The sequence below is a fragment of the Coturnix japonica genome, chromosome 10 (genome assembly GCF_001577835.2).
Source record: "Coturnix japonica isolate 7356 chromosome 10, Coturnix japonica 2.1, whole genome shotgun sequence".
NCBI lineage: Eukaryota > Metazoa > Chordata > Aves > Galliformes > Phasianidae > Coturnix > Coturnix japonica.
In genome coordinates this window covers 4971791-4991231 of record NC_029525.1, presented here as the reverse complement: position 1 = coordinate 4991231, position 19441 = coordinate 4971791, and the positions used below count along the sequence as shown (strand labels likewise).

Here is a 19441-nt window from a genome sequence, read left to right as displayed (position 1 = left end):
TCTGGAATTTAATGGTTATATATATTTCAGGATAAAATATTATAATTTGTGTTTCTTCATGTAGAAGCATTAAATCTTTAACACGGTGCTATGTTACAGAGCAGAGAATATTTCTGCCTGTTTAATACAGATCATTACTTGAGACCGATAGAGAATATTGTTGTTGAGACCTTTATTTTAATTGGGCAAAGGACATGGAATGCTCAATTAAACAGATTTGAAATGCCAGTGCTTTTTCATTATCAGTCACTTCTTGGCAAATGTTGAGAAATAATTTTGAAAACGATATATTGAATCATGAAATAGAAGAGTTTCAATTACAAAGAAAATAACGGGAAGCTAAATTTTGCTCCGTGAGCACTTGGAAACCATTAGACAAGTGTTAGTGTGATTACCTTTTCTGTGCTGTAAGTTTTATAAATGGGTTCATTTTAAAATGATCTGTGGGTTATATATTTAATTACATGAATTGTAATTAAATCAACCTTATCTTCTGATATTTTTGTGTTTTACACTTCATAGCTGAATAAATAAGGCTGAAATAAATAAGATAAAGATAAGATAAAGTTAACCATGAACACCAAAACTACCTCTGGAGTCATGGTATACAGACCAAAATAATTGAAAAAGTGTATTTTGTGTTGCCTTTGTGATGAACGTTCACCATGCTCATAGATACAGTATTCCAATAGTTAATAAATCTTAGTAAAAATCAAGACCCAGATCTGTGTCTGCCTGGTTTTAGTTTCTCATTATTACTACCTTATTATGTTTCTTTATACTTAGCTTAAGAAGAGGCCCTTCAGTTTTGCTCATGGTAGGATCTTGTGTCGGCCAGTTTTTAATCAGATCTGTTTGGGCATCTTTTTATTGTTAATTGTGTAGAAAAAACAATAAGCTTTAAAACCAGCTTTTTTTTAGAATACAAACCTAATAGTTTCCTTTTATAATGCAACTACATAAGACAAGTTGGAAATTATTGAAGGGTTTTAATATGATTCTTCTTGGAATCCAGGTAACTTTGTGTTCAGTCCTCACTAGTTTGCTTGCCTCAGTTATTTCCCAAGTGGCAGCATGTTACTCCATTTCCGCTGTCATGTCCCTGATGTGGTTCTGTCCATCCTGGCTGCTGCTGTGTGTTTGCTGAGCTCTGCTCTATGCTGAGACCTTCCTGTCCACATCTTGGGGTCTCAGGAATCCTCCCTGCCCTGAGCAACCTGGAGCTCCTCACTGAGAGCATGCTCATTGTGTGGAGCCTGAAGCGAGGCACAGGTAATGCACATTGCACCTTCTGAACAGAAGCATTGCCTACCGCAATCTTTGGATTCTATTTTTAAATACAGTTCATTTATTAAGATAAAAAAAATGTTTGTAGTAATAACAACAAAGTACAACTAATAGTATTTGATTTGATAAGTAATTTGTATTCCTCAACTTCCATGTTTAATAGGGTTTTTAACTTCTGCAAAGCTTACAGAGGGACCACTTGAAGAGCACACAAATAAAGACTTATCAGTTAGTTGAGATAACATAATAATGCATTATACTTATTATCAAAATTATGACTTAAGAAATAGTCAAGAAAAAATAGTCTGATATAAGGTGAGATATTAACTTACAGTCAGTTGGAGTTTGTGAGTGGTTTTCCAAAACTACCAAGTTCAGTACTTGCCCTTCAGTAATATATACAAAACGCTAGTGGTTCTCAGAAAAGAAATACAGGACAAGCCACAATATCTTGTTATATGTGTCACAGTTTAAATCCACATATTGAATGCTGAGTGCAATTCCAATTACCTCATTGAAAAGCTAAGAGAAGGGTGACAGGAATAATGATAGGTATGATGAATCTTTGCCTTGATTAAGACAGTTCCCATTTTACAGATGACATTGCGGGCCTTGAAAAGGTCATTAAGAAATAATAGTTCGTAACTTATCTTGGCACAAGATGGCTCTAAAGAAAATGGCAAATTTTAGAACAAAGGAAGTATTTCTTGAGACAGCACATACTTTGATGCTGGAACCAATCGTAATGAAACTGGATTTAGCCATTTTCTCGTCTATACTTCATTAGTCAGTAAAGCCTTCAGAGATTTGTCCTGAATCAGAGTTGTATCATTTTTTTATTTTTTTTAATGAAGTTGTATCACAATTAAATAAGCTTACAGCATGTAATACATATCAAATGTCATATTTGCTTTTCCATCTCATCTACTGACATAGTTACTAATTATTATACAAAATACAAGAAATGTGTCATGCTACTCATAAAATGTTTACAGTATCATTGAAGAAGAGTGCTCTGAGTATTGAATACTGTTCTAAAGCATAATGTAATGTTCAGAGTTGGCTTTCTTGCAGTGTGATTGACATCCGTTTTGATGCTGACTTAAGTTGTGTATTAGTGTCAAGTAATTGTTTGGGGAATTACAGCTGTCTTTCACATTAGTTTTTCCTAGTTTGATGTTCAAAACAGCGAACTGAAAACACACGGCAGAATTCTGACAGTGACAAATATACTTTTAATGGCATGTGCAGTTCGTAAAATAATAGTGTGTATATGTTCTTGTATTCTTAAATTAATGTACATTATTGGACTTGTCTATTAAGAAAGATAAGAGCATCACAGAAAATTCTGCTGCTGTGTGACTGGGAAGTTCGTTACTAATTTTTTTAGAATAGCCATGTGGATAAATGTTTAAAATAGCACTTTATATCATTTTAAATCAATTATCAGAAGTGGTTTCCTATTAGAAACATGGAAAAGGAATAGGAAGTATTAGAATAGGAAAAAGCAAGTGGTAAGTGTGCTTTATTTTTGAACATTTGCACTATAGCTGAGCTCTCTTAATCCTAATGATTTATGCATTGCTATTTATATATAAATTAAGATTTGTTTACAAGAGTCATTTTAAAGATAGGACTGGAGAATTAACATGACCTATTAGGGGATCGTTTAAATATTTTTTTCTTTTAACATGGAAGGTATTGCAGTCTTAATGCATTGTAAACTGTCTCTGGAATTGGCAGGGTAGAGAACTCACATTTTTTGTTCTGTGCAGATGAGTGCATTGTGATATTTAAGTGTACATGTTGGGACTGCAATGTTTAAAATTCATCCTTGATCATATCCTGAGCATATTTGTATTTTAAACAGTTCTCAGAAATGTAGAATTCAATTAAAGCCAGTTTTTGGAATAATTAAGTGAGATGATTCCACACCAAAATTTAATTTGCATTCATTAGTTAATGCCTATCTTACAGCCCCCATTGGTATTTTGCAAAATATTTTTTATCAGGTTGATATTGCAAAGATAATGAAGGCTTATCAGAGTACCTGTGTTAATTAAACCTTATTTCTTCTGCCTGGGCTCGTCCTGTCTAGTAGTTGTAGCTGTTTACCAAGGAAGTATATGCAAAATGCATATATTTATTTTGGTTTAATTGGTGTGTTCTGTAGGTTTACGTAGAAATTTGACCGATTATGGGGAAGAGGAGAAACAAAATGAAAGGGAGCAAGGAAAAGCAGACTAACATGACCTTTCATATCTAGGCTGTTAAAGATGATGTTTTTGTGCAGACTTCAAGAGAGATATAGATTAGAAAAGAGAACTAACATGTGTTATCTTCCCATTCATGGAGTGTATTATTTATTATGAATCTATTTATGTTTTGCTGACAGAGGCAGCTTCATAAATGGGTTTTAGTTTGATCAAATATTGGTTTTTATTGTTGATGTGTTAGAACTCTGTAAGTCCTGTGTCTTTTCCTTTTAAAATGTTACAGAAATCAATCAGATGCCTTTTGTGTTATGCTGTTAGACACTTCTCACATTTTTTAAAATGAACTGAATACTTTGAATGCTTTCTGTGTTGAAGTGAAGCATAAACAACATGTCACTGTGTTCAGTATATTTCTTCACTTATTTGAAAGACAAAATGTTAAGACAATTTTTAGTGAATTGAGATTAATATGTACATTGATTTGTTTTTAGTTAAATGTGGGTATCTTTGTTATCTTCATTTTATACTTAAGCAGTATGTTCATTAAAAACCACTCACTAAAAAAAAAAAAAAAAAGAAACTCTATATTTATTGCAGATACACTGCGTGATCCATTTTGGGTTCCTTCATTAGAATGAATATTTAGAAATACTACGATCGTTCCAGAAATAAATGGATTATGAAGGATAGCATAATGAATCTGGAAGAGTTATCTTACAAATTCTCTCCATTTTTCTTTATTTGCAGTGCTGCTGTATTAGTAATACACAAGCAAATAGCACAAACATAAACAGTGCTGTAGTAATCACCTTATCAGCGAAGCCCCAAATTAAATAGTAGCATGTTAGGAAAGCATTGATTAGGTCTACTTTGCACCATTTCAGACAATTGTTTCGAATGTGGTTTCATTTCCAAAAGTAGTGAGGTGCAGATGCACTTTTCATCCGAGACACTGAATCACACTTATCCTTATATACTGTGGCTGGAAAAGTTATGGCCATATTGCTTACTCTCACAACATGTCTTTTTCACTTGTGAGCATGTTAAAGTCAGTTAGTGTAAAGTTACAGGATGTTCACCTTTTATTACTTTGGAGATGGATGAAATGCAAGAACTTCATCTGAAATCTCCTTCTGAGAGCAAAGGTGACTGATGGGTTCTTTTTCTTTTTTAATTCAAACAAGTTTTGATATCCATTGCACTTCTTTGAAGATGTGAATTCTCAGGAACCTGTGTGTAGTTCATAAGAGGAATAGAATGTAACCAGTAATGTGGATTTTTTTTTTTTTTTTTCAGGACAGCTTGAAATACAAGGCTAGCATTTGAAATACTGGTAATTAAAGAAATAATAATAAAAACAAGAAATTTATTTTTCTCAGAAGGTCCATAGAACTGTTCAAAGCACTTTGCAGTAAAAGGGCTAGAAGTTCACCTTGTATTTGTATAAATAAGCTGAATATTCAGAAAACAATACCAAAGACCCTAGATATAATTGAAGTACTTCTAGGAGATAAAGCTTACTGTATATCTCAAAAGTGCATTGAGAACATGCTTGTTCTTGTTCTCTTCCTGCTTGTACCTTTCAGTTTCCCTACATAATGAATTCTCCACATACTAAAATTTCACTGCTTATACTGGCCCAGCATTTCTTATGCTTATAGCAGTAAAATGACAGTTAAGCTGGTGCAATCAAGTAAATGATTGTTTTCACACATTTTGAAAAGAGGGTGAAGGAGTCATTAACCCAGTGGGTAGTTGATATGGAGTATGTTGTTTAAATTGTAGCTCTTTAAAGTCAAGTAGATTATTTATCAGAAATCTTACTCATTTTCTTTTTCCAACTTACAGAAACTCATTATGCATGCTGTTCATCAATGCTTTTCCTATTTAAGATGCTTATGTCCTCATCAAAAAGAAATCTGAATTGTTTTAAGACTGCTTGTGATTATAAAAACACTTCTGGTAAATGATGTTAATTAATAAAACTGTAAATCTGCAGAATATTTGACCAATATGGCAGACAAATGGGGGATTTTGAAATGCATGGACAAACGTGATAGTCAAGTCTGATCTCCTTTGTGTTGTTTACTGTGTGAGATTCAGTTTGTTTTAAGATTAATGAATATTCTATGTTCTCCTTAAAAATGTATAAAGTCCATTTAACAACCACCTAATTGCGCGGTAGGAAGGAAGTTCTTGAACATCTAAATGATTATTTTCTCCTGTTAGCCTCCTGCAGAGTATAATCAATAGTGTGCTTGTTTTTGTTTTTTGTTTTCCAGATAACCTTTTTCATGCTGCTCTCTGCAGTGTGTGTAATGCTGAATTTAGCTGGCTCCATTCTTTCTTGTCAGAATGCTCAGCTAGTAAAATCCCTGGAAGGATGTCAGTTGGTGAGTAATAAAAAACAAGCCTCTTCTAAGAAGGACGATATATATTATTTTTCATTTGTTTGCATTTTATACACACATTGTTTTAATTTTCAGACCCTCTGTGTTCTGTAGAACTGCCTTTACCATGTGACAGGTCATACTGGGTTAAATTTGAGAATTTAAGAGCTAACGTATTGCGAATATTTCCCACCTTAAAAGACTTGCTTCTGTTGTAGGCAGAATAAGTGAAATAAAGACCCCCTCAGAGCAGTGCAGTGGTTGCCATTTAATGTTAGAAGTGTCACAGTTTCATCCAGTGTCTCCTTCTATACCCAATATATTGCGTAAACATGCTGATTCGGACGTTTTTGTACGTGTACAGTAATATTTTTTGACCTTCGTAAAGTATTAACTTTATAATTTCCAAAGCAAATGTATGTTAAATAAAATATAGAATAATAATAAAAAGTTGCCATAATATGACATGCTTTAAATTTTTAAAAGGTGCAGTATAGCTAAACTCTTTGTTTTTTATCTCATGAAAAAACACACATAGCCTGCCTGAAATTTTAAAGTAAATATTAAAATAATGATCATTTTTCTTATGAATTTGGAAGACAAATGACATTAGATTGTAAGAATGATGAATGAGCTATAGAATGGTTATGGACACGCATCAGTGGTTTTTCTTAATGTATTCTGACTGTAAACCAATCAAATTCTCTAAACTACATGAGTATGCATAATATTGATTAAATATTAGCGTTGTGCTTGTATTGGCCTTCTCCATTTGGACACACACCAAAATGTTGACTTGAATGATAAAGAGAAAAGTAATTTTCATCAGGTGAATCCACAAAATGCTTCTGCTCCTCTCCTATTCAGGCATTGTTTTCCTCTTCTGTTTTTTGTCCAGCAAATCCCTTCAAGCATTTATTTGATTTCAACAAATATTTTTGAAAGAGACATGAAAAATGCAGAACAGGAGAACATTTGGGTGTTTATTTGCCATGTGCTTTTACCTTGTTTGGTCAGATTTTAAGCCTTTATTCTTTATTCCTATCACCCATGTCTTGTTTCAAAGAAGTGTGTCTGCAACTCTATAAATGAGCTACACTTTCTACATTGTTCGTGATTTCCAGCCCTGGTTAGGGTACAGGCTTTACAAAACCAAATGGATGGAGACAGGTAGCTGAATGTGTGGAAAACCACCAGTAACCCATAGAGAGGCAGGGAGGATTTTGCTTATATATATTTTTTCTTTATTTGGGAAACTTCATGGGAGTTTGTTTCTCATTGTTATGGGAATTTGGAATTGTGCTGCAGAGCTAGAATGGTCAACTTACAGAACCTGGAGGTGTTACAGGGTGTATACTGCACTCTGGAATGGCATTTTTTTGAAACTAAGTACCATAGGTACAAGTAGCATAGGTATCTTTTATTGGGAGCTCTTTTAAGTGAGTCTTACAGTTTTGTTTTGACTTCTCTGCTTTGGTACTAAGACTATTTTTAATTTATTTTTGAGGAGTGCATTTGTATTACAACTTCCCATGAGGACTTAATGAAATGGCTGTGTATTTGTGTAGAGGGATAAGAAGCATTCTAACCTGCAAATGATTTTGTTTATGGAAGTTCTCTGTAAGGAGTACCTTGAATTTGTTTCTGGATATAATGTTTGGTACATGGCATTTGGTGTTCTCATGGAATGCCATCTTGTCACATCTTGTGTATGGAAATAGCATCAAAGTCCTAAGGAAAAGAAAAAAAAGAAAACAGATGTTGGAAAATAAATGGAATTACTTATTATTGCTTAGTGGGCCATTCTTTGTGTGGTTGACAAAAAAAAAAACAACTACTTTTTTCTCTTTGTTATATATATACGATTTCAGATTAGAAATGCTCTTAACTAACAAGTGTTTTTGACATTTATTGCACTCTAATATTATCTAAAAATTGTAAATAGTGTAATAAGGGCTTAAGGGGTCCATCTGAACCTTGGTATGGAATCAGCTGCTGTTTGCTGAATACACAAAGGTGATGACATTCAGCCTTCTTTTACTGCCTCCCATAAAAAAAAAAAAAGTGTCACTTCAAAGGCATATTTGAAGGAAAAGGTGCATAGTAGGGCAAATTGTAAAAGTTCTTCAAAAATGTGTGTTTGATATTGAAATTTTCTTTTTCATTCTGATTGCGGGTGTTACTGTTTTCTGAGCATACTGTACTTTCTAGGACACCCTGATGTTTTGCAAGATCTTTCACATAAACAATTCTAATAATGTTTAAAAAGTGAATTAAAGAGTTACAGAATCACAGATTTGCAGGAGTTGGAGGAACCTCAAGAGATCAGGAAGTGGGAAGTTATGGAACATATTTCAGAATGTATGAAGAATCTTTCATAGATGTTGGATTGTAACTGTGGAACTACTTCTTTCAGCCTTTTTTGTGTGTGTGACACCAGTTCATTACATGAGATAGAGGTAGACCTGGGATGCGTATTTTCTATTAGAAAAATCAAGTATGTCTCACCTTGAGTCAGTGACTATTTTTCCTTGAACAGTGTCACCACAGGTCACAGGAATAAGCATTCTAGTGGTAGGTAGCTTTGTCTGAAGTTCAGAACCTCAGACAAAGTTATAAAAACTTTTGAGGAGCTGGAGACTGTATTGATCTGCCTGGTGCTGAATATAGCATGAGTGCTGTAGCTTTCTGACTACTCTCTTTGATGCAACTCTAAATTGAAAGTTCAAGTTTCAAACTCCCCTGTGCATTTATCTGTCTAACAGTTTACACCATTTCTAACATTCCTACAGGGATTCAAGAGCGAGGCCTCCCCAGTGGCCTTTCACATTGTATTTTCTGTTGACTTGAGAAGCTGAGATTGTCCAGTTCTAAACCGTAGTTGGTTTAGAATCTTTTGCTTTTTAAACAGAGTATTAAAAACCGACAAGTGTAAAATCTGAAAAAAGCTCTCTGTAATTTTTAAAGCAGCTTCACAAATTGTATGCTAGTTAGAAATAAACAGTACAACTTCTATGAAGGTGTGCAAACAATGACTGAGGGTATGATTAGTCTGTGTGAGTTAGTAGAGTGAAGTATTTCCAGTGCTGCCATGTGTGCCATCACTGTGTTTGGGAAGCGTAAAGCATCTGCATCTCAGCTGATAATTTGTTCTTGTTACCAGCATGAAAACAGAGTACTAAATAAGCCTGACAGGAATGGTAATAAAAGTATATATATATTCTTAATCTCGACATACTTAAATATATTAACAACTTTAATAATCTTCAAGGTCTTATACGGTAAGGAAAACTTCTGTTGAGGTCATTCTACATATATGGCTCCATGAGGTACTTCTGCAAGGAAGGCTTATATCATAATTCCTTTGTTCTGGAAGTTGGCGACACCATAGAGAGTCATTTGATTTAAAAATAGTAAATGCACATTTTCACTAGGAATGTTTTTGCTGGATTAGTGTCTGGAAAATTTAAAATACCTTACCATTGTAGAAGAGTAAGAAGCATGGTAGGTTAGATTTCATAGCAACCAACTATTTTGCTTCTATCTTTACTTAGAGGAATACAGCGGTGATTCAGGATGACTGAATGGTACCTTGAATCTATTATTTTTCTCATGGAGAGCTGTGGAAATTTCCTGTGTGTGTCATTCTTAGTACTGATTATCTGGCATCTTTAAACTCGTAGGTCAAGCAACTCCTGTATGATATGAATTCCTTTTCTCAGTACTAACTATTCAGTCCTAACAGTTCAGATGAAATTGTAACAGGTGACATGAGGAGGTTGAGAATATCCATTTTATTAGTTCTTTAAATAACCTGCAAAAATGGGAAATCATAGAAATACTGCATAGAGGAAATAAGTGCACTGATAACTCTTGGCAGCAGAGTAGTTAAAAACCTTTCTGGAGTTAAATTTTGGCCTAAAACTCTTTGTTGGAAGGAGACATAAAAACAGATGATGAAATTCGTCTTCCCTCTCAAATATGGAATTCAAAATCAGTATGACAATTTTCATCATTGAACAAGATGGAATTATTTTATAATCACGCACAGAAACCTAATGAGAGTCTGATGCTTAATGAATACTTACTGTATTCAGAACAACCCAAATTCAGGAAAACAGTGAGCAAATCTTTTCCAAAGTGAAAGCATGGAATTATGTTAACTTTTATTTTCTCCACTTTTTCTTAATGCTGTATTCTCTCAAGTATGATGTAATTGATAATATAATTATTTTTGTACATGTGTGTAAGTATACGTGACTTTTGTGATCATGACTTATTTTCTTATTTTCCTTATCTTTCTCCATTGCGTATGATTTCATGCGTATTCATTTGAGTTACTATAGTTTTATCTGCCTCTGCAGATGAACATTTTCAGCAGTCACTGTTCTTTAGTATTGTGTACTTCTTGTATTTCACCTGTTTTTATAGCCTTTGATAGCCAATGAATGACATTCTGCTTTAAGGGAATTATCATAAACAATGAAATAAAGTTTGCATTTTATATTTAGTAGTCATTGCTGTCACAGTAAATGTAAACGTAACTGTTGGAAAGTGTTCTTCTATTTACTGGCATTTTCTCTGACTTTTTTTTTCCCTCCCCAGATTAAATTTGACAGTGATGGTGTCTGCGTTTGCTGTGAAATGCAGCATCAAACGTCAGGTTGCAGTAACCTTGGAGAAATGCTGAAACTGAACCCTCTGCAGGAATGTAATGTTGTGAGGTTGACCCTAAAGGTGCGTTATGAGAAGGATTAGCATTTAATTTCAATTTTGGGTAGTAAGTTTGTAGCAAGACAAAAGAGTGTGATGAAAGGAGAAGTAGCTTGCGGTGTTATCAATGTTTGTGTACTTACACCTGAAAACAAACAAGAAAAAAATCCCCTAAAACCCTTAACCCAGTGGAAGTTAGTATTTAAATGTTTTGCGTTTCGGGATTTATGTTATGCATTCAGTATCTTTGATTTGCATACGTAACCGTTTTCGTAGATCTTACTAAACCAGCGGCTATGCTTGGTTTTGGCTAATGCTGGAAGATTTAAGGCAGACATTTTTCTGGTTGCTCAAGCAAACGGGAATGGAAGGTGCTGGTTGGTTTTGTTCAGTGATGTGATAGGCTGCAAGGAAATACTAAGTAAATGTATTTCAAGTTTTGTTACTTCAGGCAGAGAATGGCAAGTGTTTTTGTGACTGCATGCTTATAAAAAAGGATTAGATAGAAATTTGAAATTTGGTATGCACTAAAACTAAAAATTTGTACCTCATGTTTTAATGAGGGGGAAAAACTGGGAGCAAAAGCCTCTTGACTAGCAGGAGTCTTGTAGGTGACAAGCAAATATTTAACGTTGTTGGTCAGATGTAGCATTAACTATGATTTAGAATGCTGAATTCAGGACTCTACTCTGTGGTGCTTTCTCTTTAATATGAAGGAAAGGCAGTCTTCAGTGTTTAACAGATGCAAAAGTATGAACTTACCATATAGAAAAATCTTACTAGTTGATCTTATAAAAATGTAGAGAATGTATGATTAATTGCTGTTTGTATAACTATAAAGTAAGCTTCAAAAATGGAGAGAAAATATCTGAATCTTAGAGGATGTTGTCAGTATATGGAATTGTGTATGATCTTCATTTACTGGAAATCAGGGCAAGATTTCTAACAAATACAGCAGTAAGAACAGGTGCACAAAATGTAATTGCTTGTAAAAACATACCTGAATCACTTATAAAGAGAATCTGGTAAAATATCTGCTTGCACCAGCAGAGTTGAATTAAAATCAGGAGTTCCTGTGAGTATAAACTTAATGCAAGATTAATTATCATCAGATACTTTCAGTTAAGAGAGGATGATAATAGTGTTTCTTAAATCTTTCATTTTTAATTCTGCATTAGTTTGCTTTGAGAGTTCTGTATTCCTGGCAAATTTAAGGATTAGCAACCTACTGTCATACAACAAAAAGAAGACAAACAAAAAAGATTACAGGATGTTCCTTAAACAACTGACTGAGAAAAAGCTTACTTTTTGTTTAATTTCAATTAACAACTATGATGTGATTTTGGGCGAACACATTTTTTACTAGATGATCATATGTGCTCATTGTTTAGAGTGCCAGGTGGATGCCAAAGTTAAGGTTATAAATCTTTGAATGGTGTTATGCAAGTTCCATTCTCCTTTTCTTTATTGAGACTGGGGGAAAAATCTCATCTTTCCATTGTGTAATCTGTGCTTTTTGATGGTGGTAACTACAGGAGCTCCATTGTAAACAGAACAATGGCACGCATATCACCTGTCTGATCTTGTTCCCAGTAAGACTTTCTTGACTCTCTGTCACCTGATCTGTCTGTGCAAGCTGACTTTTATTCAAGTGAAACCAGAAAAAATGCTGGAGCTTAAATCTCCTGTACACATACGCGTGTGCAGACATATAAACAAGCATGCACAGACATAATTGTAAATCTGGTGTCATCTCTGGGTTACGCTGCTGATTATACCTCAAGAATAGTCCTGAATCTATTTCAAGATGAGATAGATATGAATGAGGTACATTTTTTATTTTTTTTTGTTGACAGTGTTACAGTTAAAGAGGCATAGTATGCTGACATATTATTCCACAACAAATGTCTCTTGGTTTGTAGGCAAATTCTGTGGAACTCAGTTGTTTTTTAACTTAATTACATAGTATTATTCTACTGGATATGATTTTACCAAATAGCAATCACATAATATCAAATTTTAGGCTAGAACAGGCTGAAACTAGGAGCCAGCTTTTTAGTGCAGGGACTGAATTTTCCTGAAAGGCTTCATCTGTGGAAAGTATGTCTTCCTTCTGAACTCAGAATATCCCAGATACTTTGAGTTACATGCAGCAAAGCTTGTCTTCTTGAGCTTTTGCTTTGAGAGGACTTCTAATACTTGAAGGCGAGCATATAAACAGGTGGGGGATCAACTGTTCATGAGGGTGGATAGTGTTAGGACAAGGGAGAATGGTCTTAAACTGAGATGGGAGGTCTAGGTTAGATATTAGGAAGAAGTTTTTCACACAGATGGTGGTGACGCACTGAACAGGTTGCCCAAGGAGGCTGTGGATGCCCCATCCCTGCAGGCATTCAAGGCCAGGCTGGATGTGGCTCTGGGCAGCCTGGTCTGGTGGTTAGCAACCCTGCACATAGTGGGGGGTTGGATCTGGATGATCATTGTGGTCCTTTTCAACCCAGGCCATTTTATGATTCTATGAGACGATGAATACAGGCATTGAAGATGGAATTATTTTCTAGTATATTATTAATATATGCTATCTGCATGTAAGAGCATAATGTTATGTGGCTTTGGTTTAGAAATGTTCAGTGGGATTTTTAAATTACTTTAATGGCTTATATAGTTCAGAATCCTTGATACATGCTAAATTATTAATATATAGAAATATTTGCTTCCTATTTTACTTAAGTGCATTTGTAGAGTGGTTTTGTGGCTGTACAGGCTAAGTAAAAGGTATTTCCACCTGTATTTTCAGCACAAAGAATTGTTTCGGAGCTACTGAAATTAAAGAACATTAAATAATAGCATTTTTCATTTCTTATTAGCATCTTTATTAGGGATTTCTTTCCTTTAGTCTCCTTTGAATCGGTATTTATTTTTACAGTGTTTTCTGATGACCAAGTTTAACCATGGTTTTGTTGTTGGTTTTTGTTTTTTTTTTTCCATTTAGAACAACATGTTTTCACCTTCATCAAAAAGCAGAACAACTGAAGTTATGATTTGACTTAAAGAGGTTGTTTTAATCAAATTTACAAGTAAGATAAGTACAGACAGTTTCATTTAATGGGTGAAAAAGCTTTATTGCTCACTATTTTCAGGTTAACATGGTATTAAAAATGAAGCACCATTATTGAAGTCGATCAAGAAGAAAAGAAATCATCATCATGGAAAAGTGAAGCTGGCTTTAGCCCCTGATCAGTGCAGGTGTTAAAATCCATGAGTTCAGGGCTACTGGTTACAGAGTGTCCTTTTCACACATCAGCTAGCTTATTTTACTCCTTTTCTTGGTTACTGACCAAGCTTTCAAAAGTTCACTGAACTTAAGAACCTCCAGAAATACCAACCTATTTCCCCAGGAAAACAGTTTTTTCAACCAGCAAAATGGGAGTATTTTTTCAAGTTCAATAGAAACTTGCTACTTCTAAAGTGTTGCATGGATTAGGACTCTTAAGAAGTACTGTTTTTTGTACTATGTGACTTATTTTTTGGTTGTGTGTGCCTAAGTAACTCAGTTCACAAAGAATAATACTCTTAAATCTTGTAAATAAATGTGTAGAGAGAAAATTGGAGACAAAGCAAAGCTTTGATCTGTATTTTGGTACCTTCTACAGCAAAACAGGTTTAAATGCATGATCTCAGTTCTTTGTAAGCAACACAGGTGGATATCTTTCCATAATAGTTGAGGAAAAACAAGTACTTTGTCATAATAGTGCTTCATCTGTGTGATATGTGTGGGGTTTTTTTAATGCTAAATTCCCTGGTTTGATAACAATGCATGTAATTGTAAGTACAGTTCATCACTATGGTAAGAAGAGGCAAGAGAGTGATTGAATATTTAGCAAAATCTATATTTGAGTTGTTGTGAAGCTATCCAGAGGTTTTACGTATTTTGATTTGCCTAGTTTCTATTCTATACTTTGTGGGTATGTGAATGAACATGGCAAACCTTTACAACACAATGCTTTGTGCTGGGTAATTGAAACTTTGGTATTCCAGAGAAACATTCTCTTTTACAATGTGGTGTATTATGCATTTGTTGAATTAAGTGTGTATTGTTAAGGTAGAACACTACCCAAAAAGTTAACTCTTCTTACTGGTTTTGGCTATTGAGTTTACTCTTGCTGTTGTGTTTGGAGTTATTTTATATATGGTAGCAAAGTTGTTTGGGCATTTACCTTACTGACCAATTTGGTATTCGGATTGCTGTCTGTCATGTGGTATTTCCCTTCCAGGCCTAAAATTACCTTGACATTTTGCTCTAAGTGCTGAATACATGTATTATTACATGCACTGCAGCCTGTTTGCAGCTATGATTGATTAATATGTCTTCTGGAAGTCATCCAGAAGTTATTAGAGAGAAATTCAGTTATAACTTTGTTTTCTAAGATGTGAAAATACTTATTCATTGCAGCACATTGGTAGCATTCAAGTTTTACTTTGTGTTAACTGTGATAGGATGGACAAATTACATTATAAAGGAGAAAAAATCAGAAAGGGGAATACACTTTCCATGAGTGTTCTTTGATGATAAAGGACTCCATTCCTCCACTTTTCCCATTATTAATGTGGAGTTCATTTCATTATTGTATTTTTTCATTTTGAATTGTATCTTACGCAAGAGATTTTCTTTGCTTCTATCAGGCAATTGTGTGTTAGCATCTGTTCTGGATTGCTCTTTTAAATAATCATTTCTACAGTTTAATTATCAAAGTGATAAATCAATCACCAGTTTTTTCCCAGTTCCAGTTTAATACTACATGACCACACTCTCATCCAGCACTTAGATGGAAAACAAAGAAAATGAGTTGTCAAAGCAAATTGTTTTTTCAGTATTTTACTGTGCATTCTTTTTCTTACGATATTCATACTAAAGTATAATGTAAAATAATATTTTTGGACTACCATATATTCATAAGTATTCTTATATAAAGTTCAGTTTTTAAAACATACTCAGATGTTGTAATGAAACTCCATAGGCCTTACACAGTCTCAGATTTAGAGAAGTGTTTTTGTGTAGTCGTTTACCTGAAAGACAGTGTACTTGAAAATATAGGCCATATCTTCCTTAGACTGCAGCAAGAAGTAGTCAACTTGTAGCACTGCTGTCTGCAACTTGTTTTTGTATTGTATTTTTGCATTTTACTCTAATTATTACCTAATGGTAATCTTCCTCTTGATAATATTTTGAGAGGCAATCTCTTCTGCCAGTTTATCTTCCCTTGCCTTCAGTCACTTGCTAATCACAAAAAATCCATGCACTTTTCTCAGTAGTCACTTGTAAATTGGTGATGGAAAATGATATGAGGAGGAGGGTGGAGATATAGTAACGGAGTCTCAAGGTTTAATGTGCCTTAACATGGTTAAAGTGAAGGGGGAAAGGGTCATCAGCCTCTGAGGCATTGAAGTTCCTTAGCTGTTTTTTGTGTGTTATGAGCTCACTGCCATGAAGTGGTTAAGATCCCTTGGATATTTGAGCATACAACTGGGGGTATCCAGAGGCCTATGAAAGATGTAAGATATCTGATTCTTATTGCTGTGAGTACCTTTCTTAAAAGCGCCTATTAAACAGGCATATAATATCTAACAAATCATTTGCTGTGAGTCACTGCTGATTCAATTTTTCGATTAGACCTGGACAGCTTCAATGTGAAAACAGTTTGTTCCATGCCCTTCCAGTAGTGAATGTGAGATAACTTGATTCACATGTTGCACTGAGGTAACAGAAAACTCTCCTGCTCCGCTGGTACTAAATGAAACAAAGAAGGCCTTGACACAAGATTCCAATGAATTATGTTTGTTTTCAGTGTGAAAACATCTAAAAATAATAACAATCGTATTGTTATTATAACAAAATATAATGTCAGGACTTGTGCAGCCTTTTGTGGAAATACGATGGGTACCTGTTTATGGATGTCTCACAGTTCATTAGCTCTCTTTTCAACAGATAGGATTAAATTTACTAGAGATTATCATGTAGAGCATAAAAGAAAATAGATTTTTTTTGTTAACTCCTGGTGTATTTGCTGTAAATTTAAGAGTTTCTGGAGGTTTATGAGATAGCAACATAGTTATTTTCTTCTTTTAATGTGTGGAAATGTAGTCAGCAAGGCAGTCTGTAAATCATACTTGCAGAGATCATAACTGAGGCAGATTGCATTCATCAGCGAAGGTGTACAAGCAGTTGCATTACAGAAAAGTAAACATGTTTTGAATGTTGAAAGAGAAAGTAAAATTTTCAAAAAAAGGCATCAGCGATCTTTTTACAGAGTCATGGTTAAGGATGTTAAAAGAATGATGCTGCAAAATATTAAGCTGTCAGTTTGCTGGAGAGTTCTGCTCATAGTGTGAGTGGGGTCTATATAATAGACCTTTCTATTTGTGTAGCCAGCAATGCTTGCTTGTGTACCTGAGAGCACCAGAAAAATTAACCTGTGATTGATTCTGATGCATGTAAGCTTTTCCTGTAGCTATGCTGCATAGAAACACATGAAGATGTTGTAGTGATGGCATTAGTAAAACAATACTGATAATGATTAAATTTTGGAGCAGAGTAAATCCTTTATTACAAGCAGCTTGGAAAAATCAAATTTTCTACAAACCAGCAACACGTTCCGTAACACATTCCAGTCTAGCAAGTAGACATAAACCCAAAGGGGGAAATATTTCAGCATAAGCAGTACTAATGCATGAAAACAAGAGCAAGGGTATGAGGAATCTCCGTTCTGTTTCCATTCAGTCTTCCCAAACATAAACAGTTCTGTGATATATTGCTACATAATAGATCTGACGGAGCTCCAACTCTGTTCATGCCAAAATTCTAAATGAAGTTAAATAAATGTGCAGTGTCCAAATGGCATTTTTGGCTGAAATACTTCTACTAGCTCTATTAATAGACTTGACTACTTTCAGATTGGAGGAACAGTCAAGTTTATCTAAAGCTAATGTTTGAAAGATTTGTTTCTTTTGGGGATGTAGGATGGAACTAAAATGATCTGTTTTACTATGACATTTTTAATTTACATCTGGTTCTAATCAGGTAGTTTTTAGATATTTTGTAGAAGAAAATGCAACAAAGGAAGAGAATGCAAACGCAAATTTAGCTTGTGAAAGATAATTGATAAATATTTAAGAACATCTACCAGATTAGTTCAGTGCGTTAGTAGGTGATAAATAGGCTGAGTCTCTTTAAGTTATAGTGCTCCTAAAGTGGATTTTACTTTAGTTGATGTCCTGAGTTCTGTCACTGGCAGAATGAAATTCTGAATGTAATCCACATTTAGTCTCTGAGGTAGAACTTTGATCTAATGTGTAAAAAAATATCTGTTAACTTCTTGTTTCTTTCATTTTTGTCATTCACTTTCCTAAATATCTCAGTGATTCCTCTGCAATTCAAAGGTTTAGCCTATTCTCTTCATTAATATGTTTCATAAAATCCTATCAATAGAAGATAAAAAGACAGTCAGACACATACAGCTGTTTGACCTGAATGGCATCCCACCTTTTCTTAGGCAGACTCTGCTTCACAATTGGTTGATATATGTGAGAATACTGTACCCAATGCCACATAAAATCTTGGCTTGACAGATAGTTTGATAAAGTTCTATTCTTGAATTTGGCAGTTACTCAAGTTTGCTGCCATTTTGAACTCTAAAAACAACGTTGTTTGTAATGTTACCTGTTGGAGAAATGCTGACATGGGATGTCTTTTGCAAGCAGCTAATCCCATTGTCTTCATCTTCTGTTCCACATACAACCACGGTTTGGTCTGACTCACCTCATACAGCCCTGAACTTTTTGGTGGAGTAAGACTTTGATTAGTCCAGGGTCTTTGTACAGCTGGAAAATTACATTATACTCTGCTTTGACTCTGAAAATCTTCAGCTGAGATGTTGTACAAGACCATAAACTTGTGCAAAAAACATAGTTTCCTTCTGAGTCAGTTTTGAACTCTCAGAAGTGTAAAATAACGTTTATTTCAAGATTTGGAGGGTTGTAACTGTTTTTAAGAGGGAAAATTTAGATGAGATGTTAGGAGAAAATTATTTATTCAGAAGGTGGGGAGGCATGGGAACAGACTGCATGGAGAAGCTGTGGATGCTCCATTCATGGATACATTTAAGGCCAGGTTAGTTGGGATCCTGGACAGCCTGATCTAATAAGTAGCAACCAGCCCATGTCAGGGGGGGGGTTGGAACTGGGTGAATTTGAAGGTCTCTTCCAAACCAGTCTTATGATATATGTGGCTTTGACTGTCATGTAAGAAAAGTGTAGCAACTGTGGGATTATTATTATGATAAGGAAATCCCAATAGAAAATAAGATAAACTCCAAGTAGAAATAAATGAAGAGTTTTTAGTATACGTTTTACTTTCTGACTGCTTGCTTTGGAAAAGGTATAATTTAAAATGTTTTACTGGGAAGTATTTCAATTGCACAGGCAAGCATAGAACTGCATTAGCATAGGAACAGTATTAAAACAGTAAAACTAACAAAAGCTCAGTTTTTTTCCTTAAAACATATGGATGATAGTGTGAAAATGATTTGAAACTGCACAAATATCCTTTGAAGAACTACAGTGTGAGTAGAAAGTGTTTGTTAAGAGAGAAGGAAAATGCCATGAACAGATACTTAGTTAATGGAACAATTCTTTTGGTAATTATTAAGGTGTTCTAAATACAGAACACTGCAGCTTTTTTTGGAAATCAGTATTAAATTCAGCTTCTGAGATTTACATGGGGACCTAGTCGAGAAAAACAGCTGGCCATAAAGAGCTCACAGTGCCATTCAGCTCCTG

At 34.5% G+C, this 19441-nt stretch overlaps 1 protein-coding gene across 5 annotated transcripts in view; it reads left to right on the top strand.

The window, feature by feature from the left end:
* The window catches only part of FAM189A1 (family with sequence similarity 189 member A1), a 103720-nt gene that overhangs the window by 48969 nt on the left and 35310 nt on the right, over positions 1-19441 (top strand). For all 5 annotated transcript variants that reach the window (XR_004308571.1, XR_004308570.1, XM_015872522.2 and 2 more), the window contains exons 3-4: positions 5786-5896; positions 10499-10630. Coding sequence is in view for 3 of the 5 variants with exons in the window: in XM_015872522.2 (XP_015728008.1) it covers positions 5786-5896; positions 10499-10630 (243 nt within the window). In the remaining 2 variants the exon portion in view is untranslated. The remainder of the gene's footprint in view (positions 1-5785; positions 5897-10498; positions 10631-19441) is intronic.